The sequence below is a fragment of the Corvus brachyrhynchos genome, unplaced genomic scaffold (genome assembly GCF_000691975.1).
Source record: "Corvus brachyrhynchos isolate BGI_N302 unplaced genomic scaffold, ASM69197v1 scaffold305, whole genome shotgun sequence".
Classification (NCBI taxonomy): Eukaryota; Metazoa; Chordata; class Aves; order Passeriformes; family Corvidae; genus Corvus; species Corvus brachyrhynchos.
The window spans coordinates 1,445,836-1,466,246 of NW_008239284.1; the positions used below are offsets into that span (position 1 = coordinate 1,445,836).

Consider the following 20,411-nt stretch of genomic DNA (forward strand, 5'->3'; position numbering starts at 1 on the left):
GAAAGGAGGTGTTTGCAGCTGGGAAACCAGATCTGCTCTGTGGCTGGACTAGAAGGATAAAACTTTTTTTTCCCCCCCCTAAATCTTGTAGAATTCAAAAAGGAAGAAAACAAAACGGAGTTAAAGAGATCATGTGTTAAAATAGGCATTTTCAGTAAGGCTTTGGGCTGGTTTTCACAGCTGACTTTGTGCCCACAGGCACTTCCCCAGCCTGGCTTTTCCGTGAGAATTTCCTGATACCTCCTTTAATTTGTCTGTTCTTACAGAATAAATCCCCAGAACTTGAGTGCATAGGAATGGCTTCTTTTTATAACCCCGACTCCTAATTTTTTGGAGACATCGTTAATTTTTCGTCATCGTTAATTCTTCATCTCTGAAGAAACCTCTGGATTGTGTCTGTGTCTCAGAGATGGGTTCAAACAGCTCCAGTCTAGGCTGAACATCGGATTTCTGCAAGTTGGGAGACGATCACATTCATTTTACACCTCATCAAAGAACCCTGAATTACAGTAAATACGGATTTAAGACAAGATCAGGATTTCCCCCATGGATTAAAGCTGCAGTTCGGGCTGATCTCTCCCCCAGTTATTGCTGATAAAATCAAACCCTCATGGTTTAGGACTGGTTTTTGCTCCTTCCCTCCTCCACATCCATGGATTGGTGCTGGGCATCTTCCCCCCATGACTCTGGTGGGATGTGGTGTCCCCTGCCCTGCTCCTGCCAGGTGTCCCCCAGTGGTGTCACTCACATCCTCCCACCCCCCAGGCACTGACCCCTCCCCAGAGCCTGGAGAGTGTAGGTGTAGCTCAGTCAGTGCCAACAGCAGCCAGGGCTTTGTCTCTGCCCTATTTTCACCCTCTCCCTCTGATTTTTAAAACCCCTGACTCTTCTGTCCAGCAAAAGCTCTTCTGCCCCACACATCTCCCCTTTTTCTTTCCATGTCTATTTTTCCCTGTCCTCTTCCAAGGTTTTGTGTGTTTTCCCCATGTCTTCGTTGCCTTCTCAGTACGTCCACACTGTTTTTTGTTTGGATTTCCTCCTCTTTGCAGCCTCCTTGGCTGCTGTCCTTCCTTTCTGCTGTTTTCTGGTTCCCCTTTCTCAACTGTTCTCCTCGGTCAGCCTGACCTGCCTCTGCAGCTCCGTGTGCGTGGCTTCGCTGCTTCCTGGGGCTGCATGCCTGGGATCCTCGGGATGCGCTGCTTGGGCACCGGGAGAGCTCCATCCTGCACTGGGCTGGGGGGAAAAGGAACCCAAATTCCTGTGTGCAGTTCTGGGCCACTCACAGCAAGAAAGGCATTGAGGGGCTGGAGCATGTCCAGGGCAGAGAATGGAGCTGGGGAAGGGGCTGGAGCCCCAGGAGAGGTGGAGGGAGCTGGGAAAGGGGCTCAGCCTGGAGCAAAGGAGGCTCAGGGGGGACCTTGTGGCTCTGCACAAGTCCCTGACAGGAGGGGGCAGCCGGGGGGGTCGGGCTCTGCTCGCAGGGAACAGGGACAGGAGGAGAGGGAACGGCCTCAGGCTGGGCCAGGGGAGGCTCAGGGTGGATATGAGGAAAATTTCTCCACAGGAAGAGTTTTCAAGTCCTGGAAGAGGCTGCCCAGGGCAGTGGTGGAATCACCACCCCTGGAGGGATTTAAAACCCTGCGGATGAGGATGTGGCACTTGGGGACATGGGTCAGTGGTGGCCTTGCAGTGCTGGGCCAGTGTTTGGGCTCAATGATCTTAGAGGTCTTCTCCATGTGAATGATTCTGTGATTCCATGAATTTTAAAGTCTTTTTTATCCAGTCAGATGAGAAGAGGGAAGAAAACCTCTTTGACTTCACTCTGGTGTCTTAGGGTTTGCTCATTGTCCCTGCCCATGGCAGGGGGTGGAACTGGATGAGCTTTGAGGTCCCTCCAACCCAAACCATCCTGGGATGATCCCAGAGCTGGGCTGCTCCAGAAGGATGCAGCGAGAGGGAGGAAGGCCACGGAGAGAAGAGTTAAAGCAGAGTAGAACCATTCCAACTAGGTCGGGGTGAATTATTCATAGCCAATAATTTATTCACCAAACTCAACCTCATTTCCCACAGCAGTGCTCCATTGTCCCAAATTTATTCCCATCTGGGGATCATTCCCAGAGCAGTTCCTGTCCCAGAGGCTGATGTGGTGCTCTTAATAACTCAAATCCATCGGGGTGCCAGTAGTTTTTCAGGCATTGTGTGCCCCTCTTCCTGCTCAGGGAAGAGGATTTAGGGTGCAGCGACTTTTTCTGGGTCAGGCCAGGAGCCAGCAGGACACCTTTGATCCCGGGATGAGTTTTCCCCCTATTCCTCCAACCCTTTCCCTGCTTGTTGGGCCATTGTCCAAGGAGTTCCTGAGCTGAGCCGAACGGGAATTTATTCCTGCCACAGAGCTTTGGCTCCTCATTTGTTTAGTGGCAATTAAACAGCGCCGGGAGCTGCGGCGGGACCCGGCCGCGCACGGACCGAGCGCTGTCTCCCAACCCCGCTTCTAATCAGCTCCCCCTTCGTTATCAGCACAGCGCTAATTAGGAGACTCCGGAGACAACGGCGCGGCTCCTGCCTCCGGGGCCCTCTCCTGCAGGAGCATTAACGAGCTCCAAATCATCCTAATTAAAACGCGGGGCTGCGGAAGGGATCCCCACGCGCGGCCGGGAAAGCGGAGCGGGGACTCCACCTGCTGCCGGCTGCGCTTCCTCACCCGCCCCCGGAGGGGAGCAGGACCGGGCAAGTCCTTCCCTGCCAGCTCAGGGCACCTGGGAAGGATTTCCAGCTTTTTTTCCTGCTGCCTGTCATGAATTCACCTGAGCGCCCCTGGGTTGTGGCTGGCGCTTCCCAGCGCATCCCAAGTGATGCCCGTTCTTTATCAGCGCAGGGAAGGAGCAGCAGGCTCCTAAAATTTCCTTCTGGGATCCAGAAAGATGGAAAACTATCCAAAGTAGAGTTGGGGATTTTTTCCTGTTTTGGTTCAGTTATTTTTGTTGCTGTTGGGATTTTTTGGTTGGTTGGTCTTTCTTTTCCCTTTTCCCCTTTCCTTTTCCCCTTTCCTTTTCCCTTTCCCCCTTCCTTTCCTTTTCCCTTTCCCCCTTCCTTTCCTTTCCTTTCCCTTCCCCCTTCCTTTCCCTTTCCCTCTCAATTTTTTGCATCCTGTTTCAAACCACGGGCTCTGAAACAGCCTTAAAGCACAACTTTAGCCAGAACAAACAGCAAAAACGGGGGGGGGAAATCAATTTTTTTTTAAAACTGAGCACACTGTAAACAACTGGTTCAACTTTTTAAATCTATGGTCTTGTCCCTAAGTCTATGAGAAACATGGAGATTTTCTCTTTTAGCCTGGTTCAGGATGAAAAACAGAAGTTCTTGATGAATTTTTCAAGGAGAAATTTTGGGTCAAGGAGAATATTTTGAGTTTGAGAAATGTTACCAATTTCAATTGGATTCCTTTTAAATGGATCCTTTAGAAATGGAGAGGAATTAAACACAGATAAAATTAGAAAGCAGCCTGAAAAGGCTTGAAATTTCACACTCTGCAAAAGGAGATACTTTTATATATAAGGTTATTTTATAATATTGAAAGGAAAAAATGAGTATCACTTTTTATATCTCTTTGTTTGCAGTTACAGCCTTTCAGCTGCATTTGTGGCATCAGGAAAAGGCCCCAGACAACGTTCAGGGATCCAATCCCTCCTGGCTGTGCCAGTGTCTGGCTGATTCCTTGGCTCCTCTGGGTGCCCACAGTGATTTGGGACGTTGATTTGGGACGTGGGGTGAGCCATGGTTCACCCAACCCCTCCCTCACCACCACAGCTGCAGTGGCAGAGGATCAAAGATGAATCAATTCTTTTCTTCCAACTGCTCCATCCTCAGCAGCTCCAGAAATGCCAGATATTCATTTAAGGAACACATTTTCCCAAGCCAGGGCCTTCCAAGAAAGGAATTTTCACTGCTTTTGGGAGGGTCTTGGGTGGATTTTAGCTGAGGCCTTTTGGCTTTGGCTGCAGCGAGTTCTGAGGCATTTCTGTCTCATTTTATGGCTTTTTTTTGGCCAAGAAATGGGCAGCTGGAAGGTGCAGCTTGCAGCTCACCTTGGCAGGGGAAGAATTCCGCAACTACTGTCCACAGGGAGGTGAATCCCAGTTTGTCACCCCAAGAGGACAGAGGGACACATCCCATGACAGCCTCCCCTCTCCTGCCTGCTGGAGCTGCCCATCCCTGATGGAGGAACAACTCAAACCCCTCTCTCTGCTCCTTGCTGGGTTCTCAGACTGGGAATTGCACTGACCAGGAGCTGTCTGAGTTACCTGTTTGACCAGTTTGGATACTGGGATGGAGAAGATGGCAGCGCAGAGGGAAATGCAGGGAGGAGGGAAAAGAGGTGGGGTAGGGAGAGCCTCTTCCAGGTGCACAATGGGAGTTTTGCTCAGCCAGCCTTCCTAGAATCCCCTTGGAAAATGTTCCCCTAAATCTTCCATCCCTGGCTAAAATTGAGGAGGAAAGCACTGCTCTGGACAGCTGTGGTGTGGCCTGTGTTCTGCATCCAAATCCTTTGGGAATTCAGCCTGGAAAGACACTCGGGGAGCCCTGGGATGTGGCAGTCACAAAGTGCTTTTTGGTGGTGGTTTCTGTGAGGATCGAGCTCTCTTGGGAATTATTCCTCATTTGCCTGTTCTTCACTTCCATGCATCTTCTTTCTCTCTCCATCCCTTGACTCTCTCCCACTCCAGTGGGATTCTGGGACTCTGAATGGTAACTGTGGACTCTCGTTGGTGTTTTTTGTAGCTTTTTGTGTGCTGAGGGCAGAATTGGAATTAAATCCTGTTTCATTTGACACCAGTGAACAGAACAAACCCTGTGGTGTTGCCAGCACTTGATGGTCACACACTGCAAAGGGAGGAGAGGCTGGGCTTTGATTTCCCTGGTTCTGAGGCTGGGCAGACATGGAATAACCTCTGGGCATGCTGTGAGGGAAATCTTGGAGATCACAAGGATTTGTCCTAGACTTTAGGTGACAGGGACGTCGTTCCAGTGGTTTCTTGTCCCCGCAGGATACAGTGAGAGCTGAAAATGTGTAATAAGATAAACAAGGAGATTTCAGCTCCTCTGGAGCCCATCTGAGCAGATTTTACACTGGACCAGCACTTTGTGCCCTTTGTCTGCTCATGTCAACACCAACAAGTGTCCCTTCGGGGGGAATTGTCTCCTTGGCTGGCAGGAGGTGCCAGAGTTGGAGTCTGGAAGTGTCCAAGGCCAGGTTGGATGGGGCTTGGAGCACCCTGGGGTAGGGGAAAGTGTCCCTGCCCAGGGCAGGGAGTGGAATGAGATGATATTTAAGGTCTTTTCCAAGCCAAACCCGGGACTCTAAGGCAGCTCAGTTCACACATGTGGGAAGCTGGGAGTTGAAGCTGGGAGTTTCTCTAAGCAGGGAGGTTATCCCAGGGATGGAAAACCTGGCCAAGTCTTCATTCCCTGCTGTGGCTTGGGGGACAGGTACCAGCACACGTCTGGATGCTGCAGACACCCCTGGAGACAGTCAGGAAATGGCATGAGAGCATCCCACTGGCTGCTTTTGGGAGAGCTCGGTGGGATTGCAGCGCAGTGCTGGCAAATCACTCCTTAAACCACCAAAGTTCCAACCCAGACCCGCTCCTGGACGGGAGCTGCCATCCATGTGCCAAGAATTCCAGCTCAGCACACAAAAAGTTCCCTCCTGTTTGTATTCTGGGTGTTTTGGGGGTTCACAGAGGGGGCAGGGGAGGGTGGGGGGAGGCCTCGTGGCACCCCCCCTCACAGCCCTGTCTGTCCCCAGCGCCTGGTGAGGATGAACATGCCCATCTCGCCCGAGGATTTAACCGTGCACTTCACCTCCACGCTGATGGCCCTGATCCGCACTGCCCTGGAGATCAAACTGGCCTCAGGTGAGAGAGAGAGAGAGCTGGGTCACCTGGACATCAAACTCACCTCAGGTGACAGGGACTGGTGGCTGAGGAGGTCTCTGGGTCACCAGGAGATCAAAATCACCTCAGGTGACAGGGACTGGTGGCTGAGGAGGTCTCTGGGTCACCAGGAGATCAAAATCACCTCAGGTGACAGGGACTGGTGGCTGAGGGGGTCACTGGGAGATCCAACTCGCCTCAGGTGACAGGGACTGGTGGCTGAGGGGGTCTCTGGGTCACCTGGAGATCAAACTCACCTCAGGTGAGAGGAATGGGGTGGCTGAGGGGGTGTGTGAATCATCTGAACATCAAACTCGCCTCAGGTGAGAGCGATGGGGTGGCTGAGGGGGTCTCTGGGTCACCTGGAGGATGCAGCGAAGACACCGAGGGCAGCTCAGCTCCTTGGAATGCTCTGTGACCATGGCATGGTCCCACAGGGTTAGAGAAGCTGAGCTCACCAATAGGCATGGATTTCATTATGCTGCAGATTTCCTGTACATGGAAAAAACCCAGAACAGCACCAAGAAGAGACCAATGCCCTGCGTGGTCTCCTCCAGAGCTGTTCCCCAGCTCTGGCAGCCTCCAGCCTGTGCCCTGCAGGATGGGAGAGCAGTTCCTGCCACCTGAGCTCCAGAAAACCCGGAGAAGAAAGAAAATTGCAGTTTTCAGAGAGCACTCTTGGCTCAAAGCCCAACTCCTGACCCCGAGATCAGCTCAGCTGGTCAGAGCAAGGTGCCAGGATCACCAAGGGCATGGATTGATCCCTGGATGGGCCGTTCACTCAAGAGTTGGACTCGATCCTTGTGGGTCCCATCCAGCTCAGAGTATTCAGTGAAATCTGTGGGCTTGGTGTCCTCCCAAAACCATGGGAATTCTGCCCCAGGTGGGAATCCTATTTTTCCATTGCCTTCCCATGCCAGCACCTGAGGACAAGGGAGCTTGGGGACAGGACAGGGGGGTCCTGAGCATTCCCCTGCCTTTGAGGGGGCAACGAAATGTGGGGAATTTTGCCCATCCCAGTTGAGAACTCCGGGAGGAGAAGCCCTGGGCGTGTCCTCGTTGCTCTGTATCAGAAATGAGACTTTCCACACCTCTTTTCTGAACTATTCCAGTCCTTCCTCCCCAAGGGCTCCATGCTGGGACTCCGAATGCCATGAACACATTCCGCCTTGAGATAAAATGTAATTATTGAAGTGGTTAATCAGGCATTTACTCGCCTGCCCAATTAAACTTTGCATGGTAATAAAACACATCGGCCTTTTCTCCGGGTCGTTACCCCATTCCATCAGCCGGGCTGGGGTCACAATCACGGCGTGCCTGGCCTAAGCACTTTTACACCTGATTTAAAAGTTAACAGGAGCTAACAACGCTCTCAGGAGCACAGGGCAAGGCAGGGTTAGGCTGTTGTGCTGTCCTAAGCAGTTTTAGGCCAGTGCAACCTCTCTCCTGTGCTGCTTAAACTTTGCCTTCGATGCTTTGGGGAGGCATTGCTGGAAGAAAACAACATTTTGAGGTGCCTGGGGCTCCCCAAAGGAGTGGAATCAAGACAAGGATCAGACGCTCATTTCTAAGGATGCATTTAGGACTTGCTGTGACTTTTTTCAGGAATAACTCCTAAATAATGATGCTGAGAGTTTAATTGTCAGTTTCTGGTTACTTGTCAGCCCTTTTTCAACTGGAAAAGCTCCCCCCACCCCTTCCTCGGACTGAAAACTGGAAGGGAGCCAGAGAGGGAGCTCAGCTGATACCCTGGGTTCTTTGTGTGGTTTCAATCTGCTCTGGGGTGTGAGACTCTGACCTGGTTTTGTTGTTAGGAGCTGCCTTTAAATAGGTTTCATGTGCTACATTTAATTGCATCGTTGTGGGCCTAACAGGCCCTTAATAAACCCTCCCTAATGAGTTCCCGTGTGGGAGTTCAAACCTCGGTGTAACCGAGTGCCCCGAGCCTCCTCCCCTTACTCTGCTCTTAGAAAAAGAATCTCTGTCATTCATTTGAACTCCTTAATTGCCTGCTGTGCCGGGAATTCAGCTGGGAGCTGGCCCGGGGCTCACACAGCTTTAATCACTTCCCACGTGTGTGTTTAGGCCCGGCTTTGGCCCTTAGAGCAGAGCCAAACCCAGCAGCTCTGCTCTGCCTTGGGGTGCAGCTGCTGGGACAGAGCTCAGTGCTCGTGGGTCACTGCCAGGGATTTTGGGAAGAGGTGGTGGCAGAGGGTTTGTGATCCATCAGTGGAGGGTGAACCTGCCCGTGGCAGAGGGGCTGGATTAGAGGATCTTTAAGGTCTTTTCCAACCCAAACCAGTCTGTGATTCTGGGATTTTGTGACTCTGGGATTCCTGTCCAGGTCCTTTGCATCCCACCCTGGGAAGTGCTGCTGCCTCCACGGGCACTCCCCAAAGGAAGAGGCACCTACAGTTCCATGGAATAAGTTTGAGCTCACATTTAAGTCCCAGGTCACTGCTCAGGGTCCCCAGGGTGAGGTGAGGATGGTCCTGCCGAGTTCATGTGCTTCTGTCACGGAGGAATGAATGGATTCCCTCGGCAGGGAAGGGCTGTGCTGGCTCTCCCTTCCCAAGGAATGGGAAGAGGGGATGCAAAGGGTGGGATGTGGTGCTAGGACAGGATTTTCACTCCTCTCCCTCTCCCTCTCCCTCCCTGGCTGCAGGCGGGGTGAAGCAGCACCAGTGCGATGCTGAGCTGAGGAAGGAGATCTCGCTGGTTTGGCCCAACCTGTCCCAGAAAACTCTGGATTTGCTGGTGCCTCCTCACAAACGTAAGTGCTTCCAAGTCCTGAGTCCATCCCAGGAACCCTGGATTAGGTTTCTCCCTCCTCGTCTGCTCTGTCCTAAGCCCCGTCTGGGTCATCTGGAGGATGCAGCAAAGACACCGAGGGCAGCTCAGCTCCTTGGAATCCTCTGTGCTGCCCTGGCTCTGTCACCCAGGATTAGGGAAGCTGAGCTCACCAATAGGCATGGACTTTGTTATGCTGCAGGGGATTTCCTGTGCATGGAAAAAACAAACTCCAAACAGCACCAAGAAAAGACCAATGCCCTGCGTGGCCTCTTCCAGAGCTGTTCCCCAGCTCTGGCAGCCTCCAGCCTGTGCCCTGCAGGATGGGAGAGCAGTTCCTGCCACCTGAGCTCCAGAAAAGCAGGAGAAGAAAAGTTAAAGCTTGCTGAGGATTTACAGAGTCATATGTGAGGTGTTTGGGGGCTGAAGGCCTTTGTGTTACTTGGTCCTGGGCAAAAGTGATGAGAAAATGGGAAGTTTGCTGTTACCTTGATTAGCTCTGGATTCCTGATTAATGAGAAGCAGTGCAGAGTAATAAAGGCATTGGTAATTAAGAAAAGAACAGTGGTAATTAAGAAAAATGAGGGAGCTGAGGAGGTGCAAATCAGTGGGTGCTGAAGTCTTTCCCCTCCCCTCCTCTCTTGATTCCCATGTATCTGCTGCTCCAGTTCTTTTTTCCATGGCGAGTGCTGCAGTGCTGGGCAGGGAAGGGCTGTCCCGTGGCTCTTGAGGGTGAAAAAAACCATCTGGAAAAATGAAATATTCCTTAAATGTACATTAGCCCATTATAGCCCCATTTACTGCAACTCAAAGGAGCAGGAGTAAGGCTGCTTTGTTCATAAAGGGCCGCCTGCGGGTCTGGGATGAATTTAGGAATTCTCTCAGCAATGCTGACAATGCCACTGAGTTTTCCTGCCTGTTTTTTCCTCCACAATCCCTGGGTTTGCCACAGAGAGCTCCAAACCAAGGCAAGGCAGTGACAGGCAAAGAGCTGAACTATCTGTTGTAACCTTTTCTTGGGTTTTTTTTCTTTCCCCTACTTTTCTGTGTCTGTTTTGCCTCATTATTCTCACACTGCTTCCTCCCTCGTCCTGTTTCTCACACCCATTGGCTGTTATTTCTTATTTTTATCTTCTCCTCATCCTTGGAACGTCTCTGCCGTGTTTTCCCCGTGCTCTGGCAGCGGATGAAATGACTGTGGGGAAGGTCTACGCAGCCCTGATGATATTTGACTTCTACAAGCAGAATAAGAACAGCAGGGAGCAAGTCCAGCCCGCTGGGGGCCTGTGCCAGGTACAAACGGGGTCTTTCCATCCTCCCTCTCGGGCAGCTTTCACAAGAATCACCAGCAGGATTCATCCAGAAGGTCTGGCTGCTCCTCCAGGCAGAGTTTGAGGCTGGCTCAAAAATGGAAACCTCTCCTGAAAGTTTCTCCCAAAAAAATATCAAAAAAAAGTCGTTGCAGTTGCCTTTTCCAGCAGATCCTGAATGATCTTTTCCAAAAAATGACAACTGATCTTTGAAAGTCTAAATCCTGTGTTTAAAAGTGGCCTGGGGAACACCAAAAGATTTCCTTGGGAGACCAAAGAATTATTGAAAGCTGCTGATAGTTTGGCTATAGCAGGCTTAAGTTATTCTTGAAAATAGGAATTATTCAAAGTCATTTGGGCTCTAGAAGATTTGAAGGTTTTTACAAATTCTAGAAAATATTTTCACACAACTGGGATCGAAAGCCCAATCCTTTCCAGTAGGACAAATACCTGTTGGTTTTAGGATGAGCATCCAGCTGATCTCCAGCACGGGCTGGAGATCTGTCTCACACATGGAAGGCTACAACAGATCTGGAATTGCACAGCCCTTCTGGCCACATCTGTGTGGGAATTCCCTGCTGTGCTCTGGTGGCTGGGAGAGCATTCAGAGGGAAGGGGGATTGCAGCAGGACTTGGGAGAACATTGAGGGAAGGGGGATTGCAGCAGGACTTGGGAGAACATTGAGGGAAGGGGGATTGCAGCAGGACTTGACTTGTACCAGGTGTCCCTCAGAGCCTCTCCCAGCCATGCCTGGGCTGGGGTGGCCTTTCCACAGCACTGATGCCCCAGGGTGGCAAAGTGGACTTTTTATGGACTGGGAAAATCCCTGCAGCCCATCCCAGCTCTGACAACCTCCCCTTGTGCTTGGCAGCCCGGGCCAGTGTCCCTCTTCCACCCCTTGAAGGCCACCCTGGAGCAGACCCAGCCCGCGGCCTTCAGCAACGCCAAGGCCTTCCTGCGGCAGAAGAGCTCGGCCTCCCTCAACAACGGGGGAGCCTTGTGAGTATCCCTGACCCCCCTCCAGAGCCACCATGCCTTGGGGGCCACCCCATCCACCACTGCTGCTCCTGTGGCTCTGGTGACACCGAGGCCAGCAGCCCCTTCTCACCATGGCTGGGACAATCCCCACTGGTGGCTGCTCCCACTGTGGTTATCCCTGTGCTGCTAGCGTTGGCATCTCGGTGTTTCCTTCATGAATCCTCACTGGAGAGTTTCCCATTGTGAGTTTGCTCCCAGGAATTTGGGGCCATTGCAAAGCAACCAAACAAACCCCACCGACCATCCCTGCAGTGAGTTTTTGGGAGGCCAAAGATCCTTGGGAATAAATTCATCCCTTGAGCTCATGGCACTGGGTAACAGCGAGTGCTTGCCACAACACAATCTGTCTCTTTGGGAAAATTATCCCTCTGTGGAGAGCTTTCCAAACAGTCCTAGTGACAGTGATCCCTAATCAATTCTCCATTTCCTGCTCTCCAGGTGATTTTCCTCTGGATCATGAGCATGATGGATTTTTAGTGACACAGCTGAGGTTTAAACATCCCAAATATTCCTGATGGGGAAACCAACAGCTGCCTCGACAGCTGGTGAAGTTGTTTGACCAATGTCCAGCTGGTCCTGCACACAAAATTGCCCTGAACTCCCAAATTCTTCATTGTCCATCAGGAATTAAGTGGCAGAAGTTGTTTTCCTTAATTACCGAAAAAAAATTATGGCTGGTTTGATTTCCTCGTTCTCACGGGATCTTCAGGCTCTACAGGGCAAAAACCCAGGGGACCTCAGAGCTTCACCAGCCACTGTGCCCATCCTGCAACTGAGTTTCACAAGTGAACCCCCAAAGGGTGCTCGAGTTCGGTTTGCCAAATTCAGCAAAATCTCTTTGCAAAAGAATGAATCTTTTTCCCTCTTTTCCTTCGGACAGGCCACCCCCGGAGGGAGGGATCAAAGAGTCCAGTTCTTGGGGAACCCAGCGCACCCAGGACGTGTTTTATGAAACCAGGAGCCCGGCTTTTGAGCGAGGCCACTCCGAGGAGATCCCCATTGAGAGGGTGAGCAAATGGGGGGAAGGTGGCAAGGGGGAGGTGCAGATTTTAGAGCTGTGGGAGAAGTTGAGAAATTTAGGAAATACTCAGAAAAAACATGTGAAGACAGGGTGAGATGAGGGAAATTTTAGAACTTCAGAAATTTAAGAAAGTGTTTAGGAAAAGCAGGTGAAGATGGGGTGAGATGCAGGAGATTTTAGAACTGGTAGAACTTCAGGAATTAAAAAAAAAGTTTAGAAGAAACAGGTGAAGACAGGGTGAGATGCAGGAGATTTTAGAGCCATGGTGCAATTTCAGAAGTTTTAAAAAGTGTTTTGAAGAAACAGGTGAAGACAGGGGGACCTGCATTAGCAGAAGATCTATCCCTTGAGGGGGCATTGTTCTGTCATTGCTGGAGCACTGTGGAGAAACCCCAAACCTGGCAGCTCCCACAGCCTGATCTGGACGTGCTTTTCCTGGAATTCCATCTTGCTGCCATAGGTTACCTCAGGCTTTCCCTTCCCACTGTCTCAATCCTGTTACCCCAGCTCAGGTGAGGGGTTTCAGGTCAGAATGACCTGAGGGGTTTCCCAGTCACAGCTGGGGCTCGTGGCTGGTGGAAGAGCTCATACCACTGCTGGTGGGATGTTCTTGCTGAGGACGGAGTAACCTGGGCACTCCCCAGCTCTTCAGTCGCTCCCTTTCCCACACCAGCCTCTCTTCCCAGTCAAATCAAACTTCAGGAAGCTGATGGTGGCTTCAAAGCTCCTGTTCTTGCTACTGAAACCATTCCATGTTTTGGTCAGGTGGTGGAAATGAAGGAGATCAGCCCCACAGTTGCCAACGGAGAGCCCCAGCCAGGCCTGGAGAGCCAGGGCCGGGCGGCCTCCATGCCACGCCTGGCTGCCGAAACCCAGGTGAGAGACGGGGATTTCACCGGCGGTGGGAGACTGAGAGTGGGCCGAGAGCTCAGCATCTTCTCCCTGCTTGTCGTGGCTTGGGAATATTGGTTTTAAAAGATGTGGAGACAGGAATCCAGCCCTTGTGCTGGGATGGCTGGGATTCCCTGCAGGGGTGGCAGCTGTTCCTCTGCAGTCACAGCCCTGTCCCCAGTTTTGCTCCTCCCTGCTTGCAGCAAAAGCAGCCCAGGGCGATGCCTCTGGCTGGGCCACCCAAGAGTGTCTGGGTCACTGTTAGGGGACAAGGCCATTTGCTGACTGGATTCCCAGAAGGCACATTTCCCATTCATTGTGTGCTGTCTATGCAGCCAGCCAAGCCATGTTTCTGTGCTCTGTCCTTAAAAAAAGCTGGAATTATGCTGTGACACACTTGGATGGATGCAGTAGGCACAGGGTCTAGCTGGGAGCTGTGCCTGGAAGCTGCACTGGGACACTGAGCATGTTCCCTGTTTTTTCCTGTACTGTGACCTTGGCCAGTAAATGGTGTTAAGGATTTCCCTTGTTGATTTAACTTTTTTTTTTAAAGAAATCTCCTCACTAGAGTTGACTTTCACAGCAACTTGTGGGCGCTGCTTAGGATGTCACAGATCATTTTTGGCCATTTCACACATTCGTTGCTGTTTGTCCCCAGTGCTGCCCAGCCACCATCCTGCCTCCTGTGTCACAACATCTCACCACTCGTGTCCTGCCTCATTCCCAGGGCCTGATTCACACAGCCAGGAGGGAGCAGCCTGGGCTTGGGGTCTGTTTCTGTGGCTCTCCATGGTGAAGGAACTGCTGCACCCTAAAGTGAAACCCTGTGTTGTGCACAAAAAAATGTGCCATCGTGCTGGGGCTGCCTCTCACCAGCCAGAGGATTTTCCACCTGGCTCCAAAAACTGCAGCCTTTGTGTGAGCCCTGGGATTCTCTGAATTATCCTCACCGTGCTTAATACAAGCAGCAGCCCACAAAGCAAAGCCTTTCTCCTTCCCTTCCCCATTCCCAGAAGCTGTCCTTTATCCCAGACCACACATAACAACCTCTTTCCTTCCTTGCCAGTGCAGCTGGCAGAGCCTTTCCTTGGGAAACTCCTCTCCATGGCAGTCAGATATTTGCAGGAGTGTCCCTGATGCCTTTTCCTCTGGTCCTAAAAATACGAGTCAGACACAGTTAGGGTGATAAAAGGGGTACCTTTAGATGAGGATCCTCAGGTGCACAAATCCGTCAGGTAGAAAAGGCCGAGGGTGCCCCGGTGTGATGCGTGCACAATTCTTAAGAGATTCTGCAAATTAGCATATCTGACAAGAACCCCCCAATTAGGAACCTGCCTGAAGTCATTCCCCCCATTCTAGTCCTGATGCCTCGATGTGGCTACCTGAAAACAGAGGCCAGACAAGAATATGAGAATAAAAGCAGGGATTTATTTGAACGGCCTTCAAAGGTTCACCCTGGGCAGGCCAAAGGCTCCACCCAAGATGGACCCTGGGTCATGGGTTCATCACACTTTTCTAAGTTTGGTCCATTTGCATATCAGGGTTAATTCTCCAGTTATAACTTCAGTTAATGATGCAATTATTAACATAATTAATAAGATTATTATGATGATAAAATTATCCCAAGTTTGCCCTTCCTCTTTAGAGGCTTTTAGTTTACACTTTTTGGGGCCTGGGACAATCAAGGTGTCCTGGAAGAGCAAACCTGGAGGGGTTTGTTATGTCTGACCAGCGTGAGAGAAGAGCAGCTAACGGGCCACATGAAGCTTCAGAGTTACACACCAGGCAGTGCAGGATTTGAAAAATATAAAAGTTAAAACCGAAGGCATCAGTACTTCGTAGATTCTCCCCTCTTAGGATGAGATCCAGGCCCTGTTTACAAAACCACATCTTAGAAAGCTGGTTTCAGCCTTGCTTTCTAAGGAGAACCAAGATAGCACCGGGATCCTGGAATTTTTGTCTTTCTGCCTGGGAAAATGTTGAAATTCAGCTACAATATGAAGCTACAAAGCTCCAAGTGTATGTGTAAAGGACACAGAGAATATAGAAAAGAAAAAAAGGGTAAAAAACCAAAATGGCATTATCCCTGACAGGAGCACAGCTTGTATCCTGCAGGGTGTCACTGCCCCTCGTGCCACACCTGCTTGTGCATCAGGCCCGGGATCTCAGGTCTAACCTCATTTAATAACACAACGTTCAGCAGTCGTAGCTTGGGTGAATAACTGATGTCCTTTCTGTGTGTGTCTCCCCCCTCCATGCCCCCCACCCTCCCTCTCACGTGCTGCTCTGCCCCTCCCCAAACTTTGAGTTCTTCCTGACTCTTATTTGCAACGCTTTCTGTTCCTGGACGTCTCCCTTTCTGTTTGCCTCTCTCTTTTTATGTTGCACTTCTTTAAAAACAACCCCTCCTCCTGTGTTTTTCCCCATCCCTCTTTGCTGTCCTGCCCTCATCACCTCCCTCCCTGGTCATCCATCATCGTGTCCGCTGCACATCTGATGTCTGACACTGGCTGTACTGTGGGGCTGCTTCCAATAATGTCCCTCACCTTGTCCGAATTGTTTGCAGAGGAGCAAAGCACGGTCACCTGGGAGTTACCTGGCAGTATGTAGTTCGCACTAAATTGTATCCTATTCATCTTAATAATTAATTAACCTGCCTTTAACCCTCGACTTTTCTCCCCTCTCATTTGGAGTTGCAGCCGCTCGCTCTCTCTTTCTCTCTCTCTCTCTATCTCTTCCCACTTCTCCGCCCTTCCCTCCACCCATGGTTGCTCGCTGCTGCCTCTGGGAGCAGGGCTTGGGTGGGTGCTTGGCTTTCTTTTGGTTTTTTTTTTTTTTTTTTTTTTTTTTTTTTTTTTTGGTTTGTTTATTTTCGTGCCTCGTTGCTCAGGAATTCAGGCAGTGAAAACAGTCGGGTTGGTAATGAAGAAGCAATTAGGAGCTCTCTGCAGGGGTGCCTGCAGCCTCCCGAGGCTTTTTGGGAGCTTGTGCCTCCCTTAACAAGAGCATTGCCAGGATTTATGGAAAAGGGATTCTTGGCTTTGGCCCTGATTCGTGTCCGTGGGACTTCTGTCCCTGGAGTAAGCATGGAAGCAGGACCAAAGCCCAAAAAGAAATGTTTATTTGACAATTTACCTGAGATTTTTTTTTTGGTGGGTTTTTTTGTGTTGTTTTTTTTTGTTTCGGTTTGGTTTTTTGTTTGAGTTTTTTAGTTTGGTTTTGTTTGGTTGGTTTGGTTTGTTGGGGTTTTTTTCTTTGTTTGTTTGGGGTTTTGTTTCTCTGTTGTTTGTTTGTTTGTTTGTTGGGAATTTTCTGTTGCTTTCTTCCTGGCAGCTCCTGTATGGATTTTAAAACTCTGGATGTGTTTTTAATGGGAAGTACTTTCACCTACCATATTTTTGCCCATCAGACCGTCCAGTTTACACCCCCGTGCCCTCCCCCAGCTGCAGGCTCAGCACTGAGCAAGGACAGACGTGAAGCTCCTGAATATAAATTTTTGCCCACACAAACGAGGGCCACAAGAGGTGACACAAAAGCAGCACAGCGTGGTCCTGCTGATGGAGTTGGTGCTTCCAGGGACACACCACGGGCTGTGCTGGGCTCCCTCATCCCAGCTTTGTGCCTCTTATAAACCTTCCAGCACCAGGATCTTGACTGCCCTTCTGTGGGAAGCACCAAAATGTGGGTAACTGCCCAGATTGTGCCTTTACACCCGGGATAATCTTCCCTCAAGGGGAGGGAGAATGTTTTTTCCGCTCAAAGTAACAAGCAGAGCTGTGAAACAATTGCCTTTGCCTTGGGTAAATATCACAGGGAAGCAGAGATCTGGATTTCGGGATAAGCAAACAAAAGAGAACCGACAGGAAAAATAATACAGAGCTCTGAGGAAAGGTTACAGTGAGCAGAGTAAATGTTCTGTGAGAGCTGTTGTTGGAGGCACTTACTGGATTGGGAATTCAAACAAGTGGAAGGCTGAGGGACTGGGGAACATCCTGAACTTCCCTGTTGGGCTGGAGCGCTGTGCCCTGAGACCTCTCCTCTGGCACATGGCTCGGATGCAGTGGCACACCCAGGGAAGCATCCAGAGGGTGGATGAGGTGTTGTCCCCACATGGAGCCAGCCAGAGGCCAGCAGAGAAGGAAACGTGGGAATTGTCCTTGTTTTCTGAGCTTTATCCCTGGGCAGAGGGAAGGCAGAGGCTGTGAGAGGAGCTGTCCTGCAGGACGCTTGTCTGGGGTTCTGCAGAACCTTCGTAAGGTTTTGTACCTAAAGGGAAGGGAGCAGAGCCTGGAGCCGCCGGAGCAGGGCCTGGAGCCGCCGGAGCAGGGCCTGGAGCCGCAGAAGAAGGGTCTGGAGCTGCCACTGGCACAGGGGGAGGGTCCAGCAGTGCTGTCGCTGCTCTCAGTGCCCAGATGTTTGGACCCAAATGTTTTTAAAATGGCAAAAGCAAACCCAGGTATTCCTTTCTGGAGGTCCTGGTAGGATTGCAGGATGCACACGGTATCCTTGCCTCAGAGGGCTTCCGAGAGTGATGGTGAGACCAGAGAGGTTTAAATGTTTGATGGGAGTTCTCTTCAGTTGCAGGGAGACAGAAGGAATTTCCCCGTGGCTTGGCCTGTACCTTGTCCCGATTCCTGATTTTTCTCCCCCTCCACGTGGTGCTCAGCAATGCTGCCTGCTTTCCCCTTCGGAGCTGCTTTGGGATGCAGGCCCTGGAGCAGCTGTGGGTGCCACTGGTGTTGGAGAGTTGCCCTTGGCTGCTGCTGTGCCCCGTGTCCCTGCTGAGCTTCCTGCTGTGTGTGCTGTGCAGTGCTGCCGTGCCTCTGCTCCCCGTGGATTGGCACTCAGAGACCGCTCCCCACATGTCACACGCAATCCTCCTGCCCATTCCGGTTATCTCCAATTAACCGTTTCTCTCCTTCCCCTCCCTGCCCCTTTCTCTCGCTGTTTAACCCCTTCCATGCTGGGAACCAGGCAGCCGAGCGGGGCCCGGCGCCTTCCCTCACCCTGCTCCGTGTCCCTCCCTGTTCCCCGCAGCCCATCCCGGACACGAGCCCCATGAAGCGCTCGGTCTCCACGCTGACCCCTCAGCGCCCTCACGCCATGCACCTCTACGAGTATTCCCTGGAGCGGATGCCTCCGGAGCAAGGCCACCACCACCACCACCACCGCTGCCACCGGCGGAAAGAGAAGAAGCAGAAATCCTTGGATAGGGCCGCCCATCACTTGGCTGATGGACAAGCTGGTGAGTGCTTTGCCAAGCAGGATTTGTCCCTTGTCCTCCTCCTTTCAAGTAGGATTTGGGGTCCTGCCTGCGTGGAAGGACCTCCCCACCCCACACACGTTGGTGACCCCCTACCCAACGTTCTCCTTTTCAGTAGCCCAGTCTGGAGAGTCTTCTTCCAAGGACAAGAAGCAGGAGCGTGGCCGCTCCCAGGAGAGGAAGCAGCACTCCTCCTCCTCGTCTGAAAAGCAGCGCTTCTACTCCTGCGACCGCTACGGCAGCCGGGACCGTGCCCAGCCCAAATCTGCTGACCAGAGCAGGCCCACTTCCCCCAACGGGGGCCCAGAGCACGGCCCGCACAGACAGGTGAGGAGAGGCAGGGTGGGGAAGCAGCCCTGAGGTCTGCCAGGGATTTGTGCACCTTTTCCATGTTTTGCTTGAATTAAAGGAGGTGGAATGGGGAAGGAAGGCCAGGTAGAAGCAGGTAAAGCCATTGAGGTCCTGCTTGGGGCTTCACACCAAGGTTGGAAAAATCCTCCAAGTCCAACCTGTCCCCAGTCCCACCTTGAGCTCCAGCCCAGAGCACTGAGCACGTCCAGGCCTTCCTTGGACACCTCCAGGGATGGGGACTCCAAACCTCCCTGGGCAGCCCCTTCCAATGACCAGCCACCCTTTCCATGATGGAATTCCTCCTCATGTCCAACCTCCCCTTGTAGGCTGTTTCCTCTTATCCTACTCCTCTTACATGGGAGCAGAGCCTAACCCCTACCTGGCTCCACCCTTCTGTCAGGGAGTTGTAGAAACCAAAAAGGTCCTCCCTGAGCCTCCTTTTCTCCACGCTAAAATTTATTTCTCCTTTCTTTTGTAATTGTGAGGTGCTCAGGCTCTTGGGAAAAGCTGGGCAGCATCCCCTGGATGTTGGGATGTTGCTGGGTCACTGGGAGAGCCAGGCAGGGCAGAACGAGCATTGGTTGACAGCCTGATGGGTTGATAGGAAGGAAGAAGTGCTCTTTAAAGCTAAAGGTCTGGTCTCAAAATGTTAGGTTGGGAAAGGCTGAGGGATTTTTCAATGCACTCATGTCCTGGCTTGGGAGAATGTAAACAGGAATGGGAAAATGGGCCTGTTCCTCTCACTTGTGGCATTTGTGTAAATTAGTGCAGCTTATTTCCCCCTCACGTGGCATTATCAGTAACCCAGGAAGCTGCCAAACCCTTCTACAACCCCAAAATCAAATGTGCAACATTAAAGAGGAGAAGGTGAATGCATTTCTCTTAAAGGAACTTGTTAAAGCCTATCCAAAAAGCTTTCGGTTGTTATTTTTTCAGAAATTGGCTATTTAATCTAAAGACATTTCATTCCCAACCTGCAAAAACCAGTCCCCAAGATCCTCCTTCCATGTGGAATCCATAATAATAATTACAATAATCATCATCATCATCAGTTTTGGCCACAGAAATAGAGTCATAGAATCCTAAACTGGTTTGGAGGGGACCTTAAAGCTCATCTCGTTCCAACCCTCTGCCATGGGCAGGGACACTTCCCACAAGCCCAGCACTCAAAACTGTGGGGTGAAGTTGTGCAGAAACCCACCCCGAGGCTGAATCATAAAAAAAATAACAAGAATTTGTAAAAAACACCCCAATAACCCAGGTTTCTGAGCTGCTCCCAGGCCAGGTAAGGCGCATGTCGAGCCCTGTATGCTGTGGGTGCCTCCCCTGGGCAGTGTCCCCCCTCTGTTGGAGCCGTGTGCCAGTTTGCGTCCTACCGATGCTCTGCCCCTCTCTGTTCCTACTGCTCCCAGACTTGAACTCTCCAGCTCTTCACATCTTGTGTTGAATTATCTCTCGAGAGCCTCCCCCGCCCCGACTGTGCTTGTCTAAACTCTCTCTTTTTTTGCTTTTCTTTCCTCTTGTGACTCGTCTCCGCCTTCTGTTGCTTCTCCTTCTGTTTGATACCTGCCTGCCTTTGTGTTTGTCCGGCGTTTCCCTTTTTTTATTTTTTGATTTGCTCTGTTCCAATTTTGATGTAGGGCAGTGGTTCAGTTAATGGGAGCCCCTTGCTGTCGACATCTGGTGCTAGTACCCCCTGCCGGGGTCGGAGGCAGCTCCCACAGACTCCACTGACCCCACGCCCCAGCATCACTTACAAGACCGCTAACTCCTCGCCCGTGCACTTCACCACTTTCCAAACCCCCACGTTCTC

The 20,411-nt window shown here is 51.3% G+C and overlaps 1 protein-coding gene across 1 annotated transcript in view; it reads left to right on the forward strand.

Moving 5' to 3' along the window:
- Nucleotides 1–20,411, forward strand: part of CACNA1B (calcium voltage-gated channel subunit alpha1 B) — a 261,991-nt gene that overhangs the window by 241,042 nt on the left and 538 nt on the right. The window contains exons 42-50 of the mRNA XM_017740286.1: nt 5,807–5,915; nt 8,599–8,706; nt 9,907–10,016; nt 10,906–11,033; nt 11,953–12,079; nt 12,859–12,969; nt 18,022–18,229; nt 18,363–18,574; nt 20,239–20,405. Coding sequence (XP_017595775.1) covers nt 5,807–5,915; nt 8,599–8,706; nt 9,907–10,016; nt 10,906–11,033; nt 11,953–12,079; nt 12,859–12,969; nt 18,022–18,229; nt 18,363–18,574; nt 20,239–20,405 — 1,280 coding nt within the window. The remainder of the gene's footprint in view (nt 1–5,806; nt 5,916–8,598; nt 8,707–9,906; nt 10,017–10,905; nt 11,034–11,952; nt 12,080–12,858; nt 12,970–18,021; nt 18,230–18,362; nt 18,575–20,238; nt 20,406–20,411) is intronic.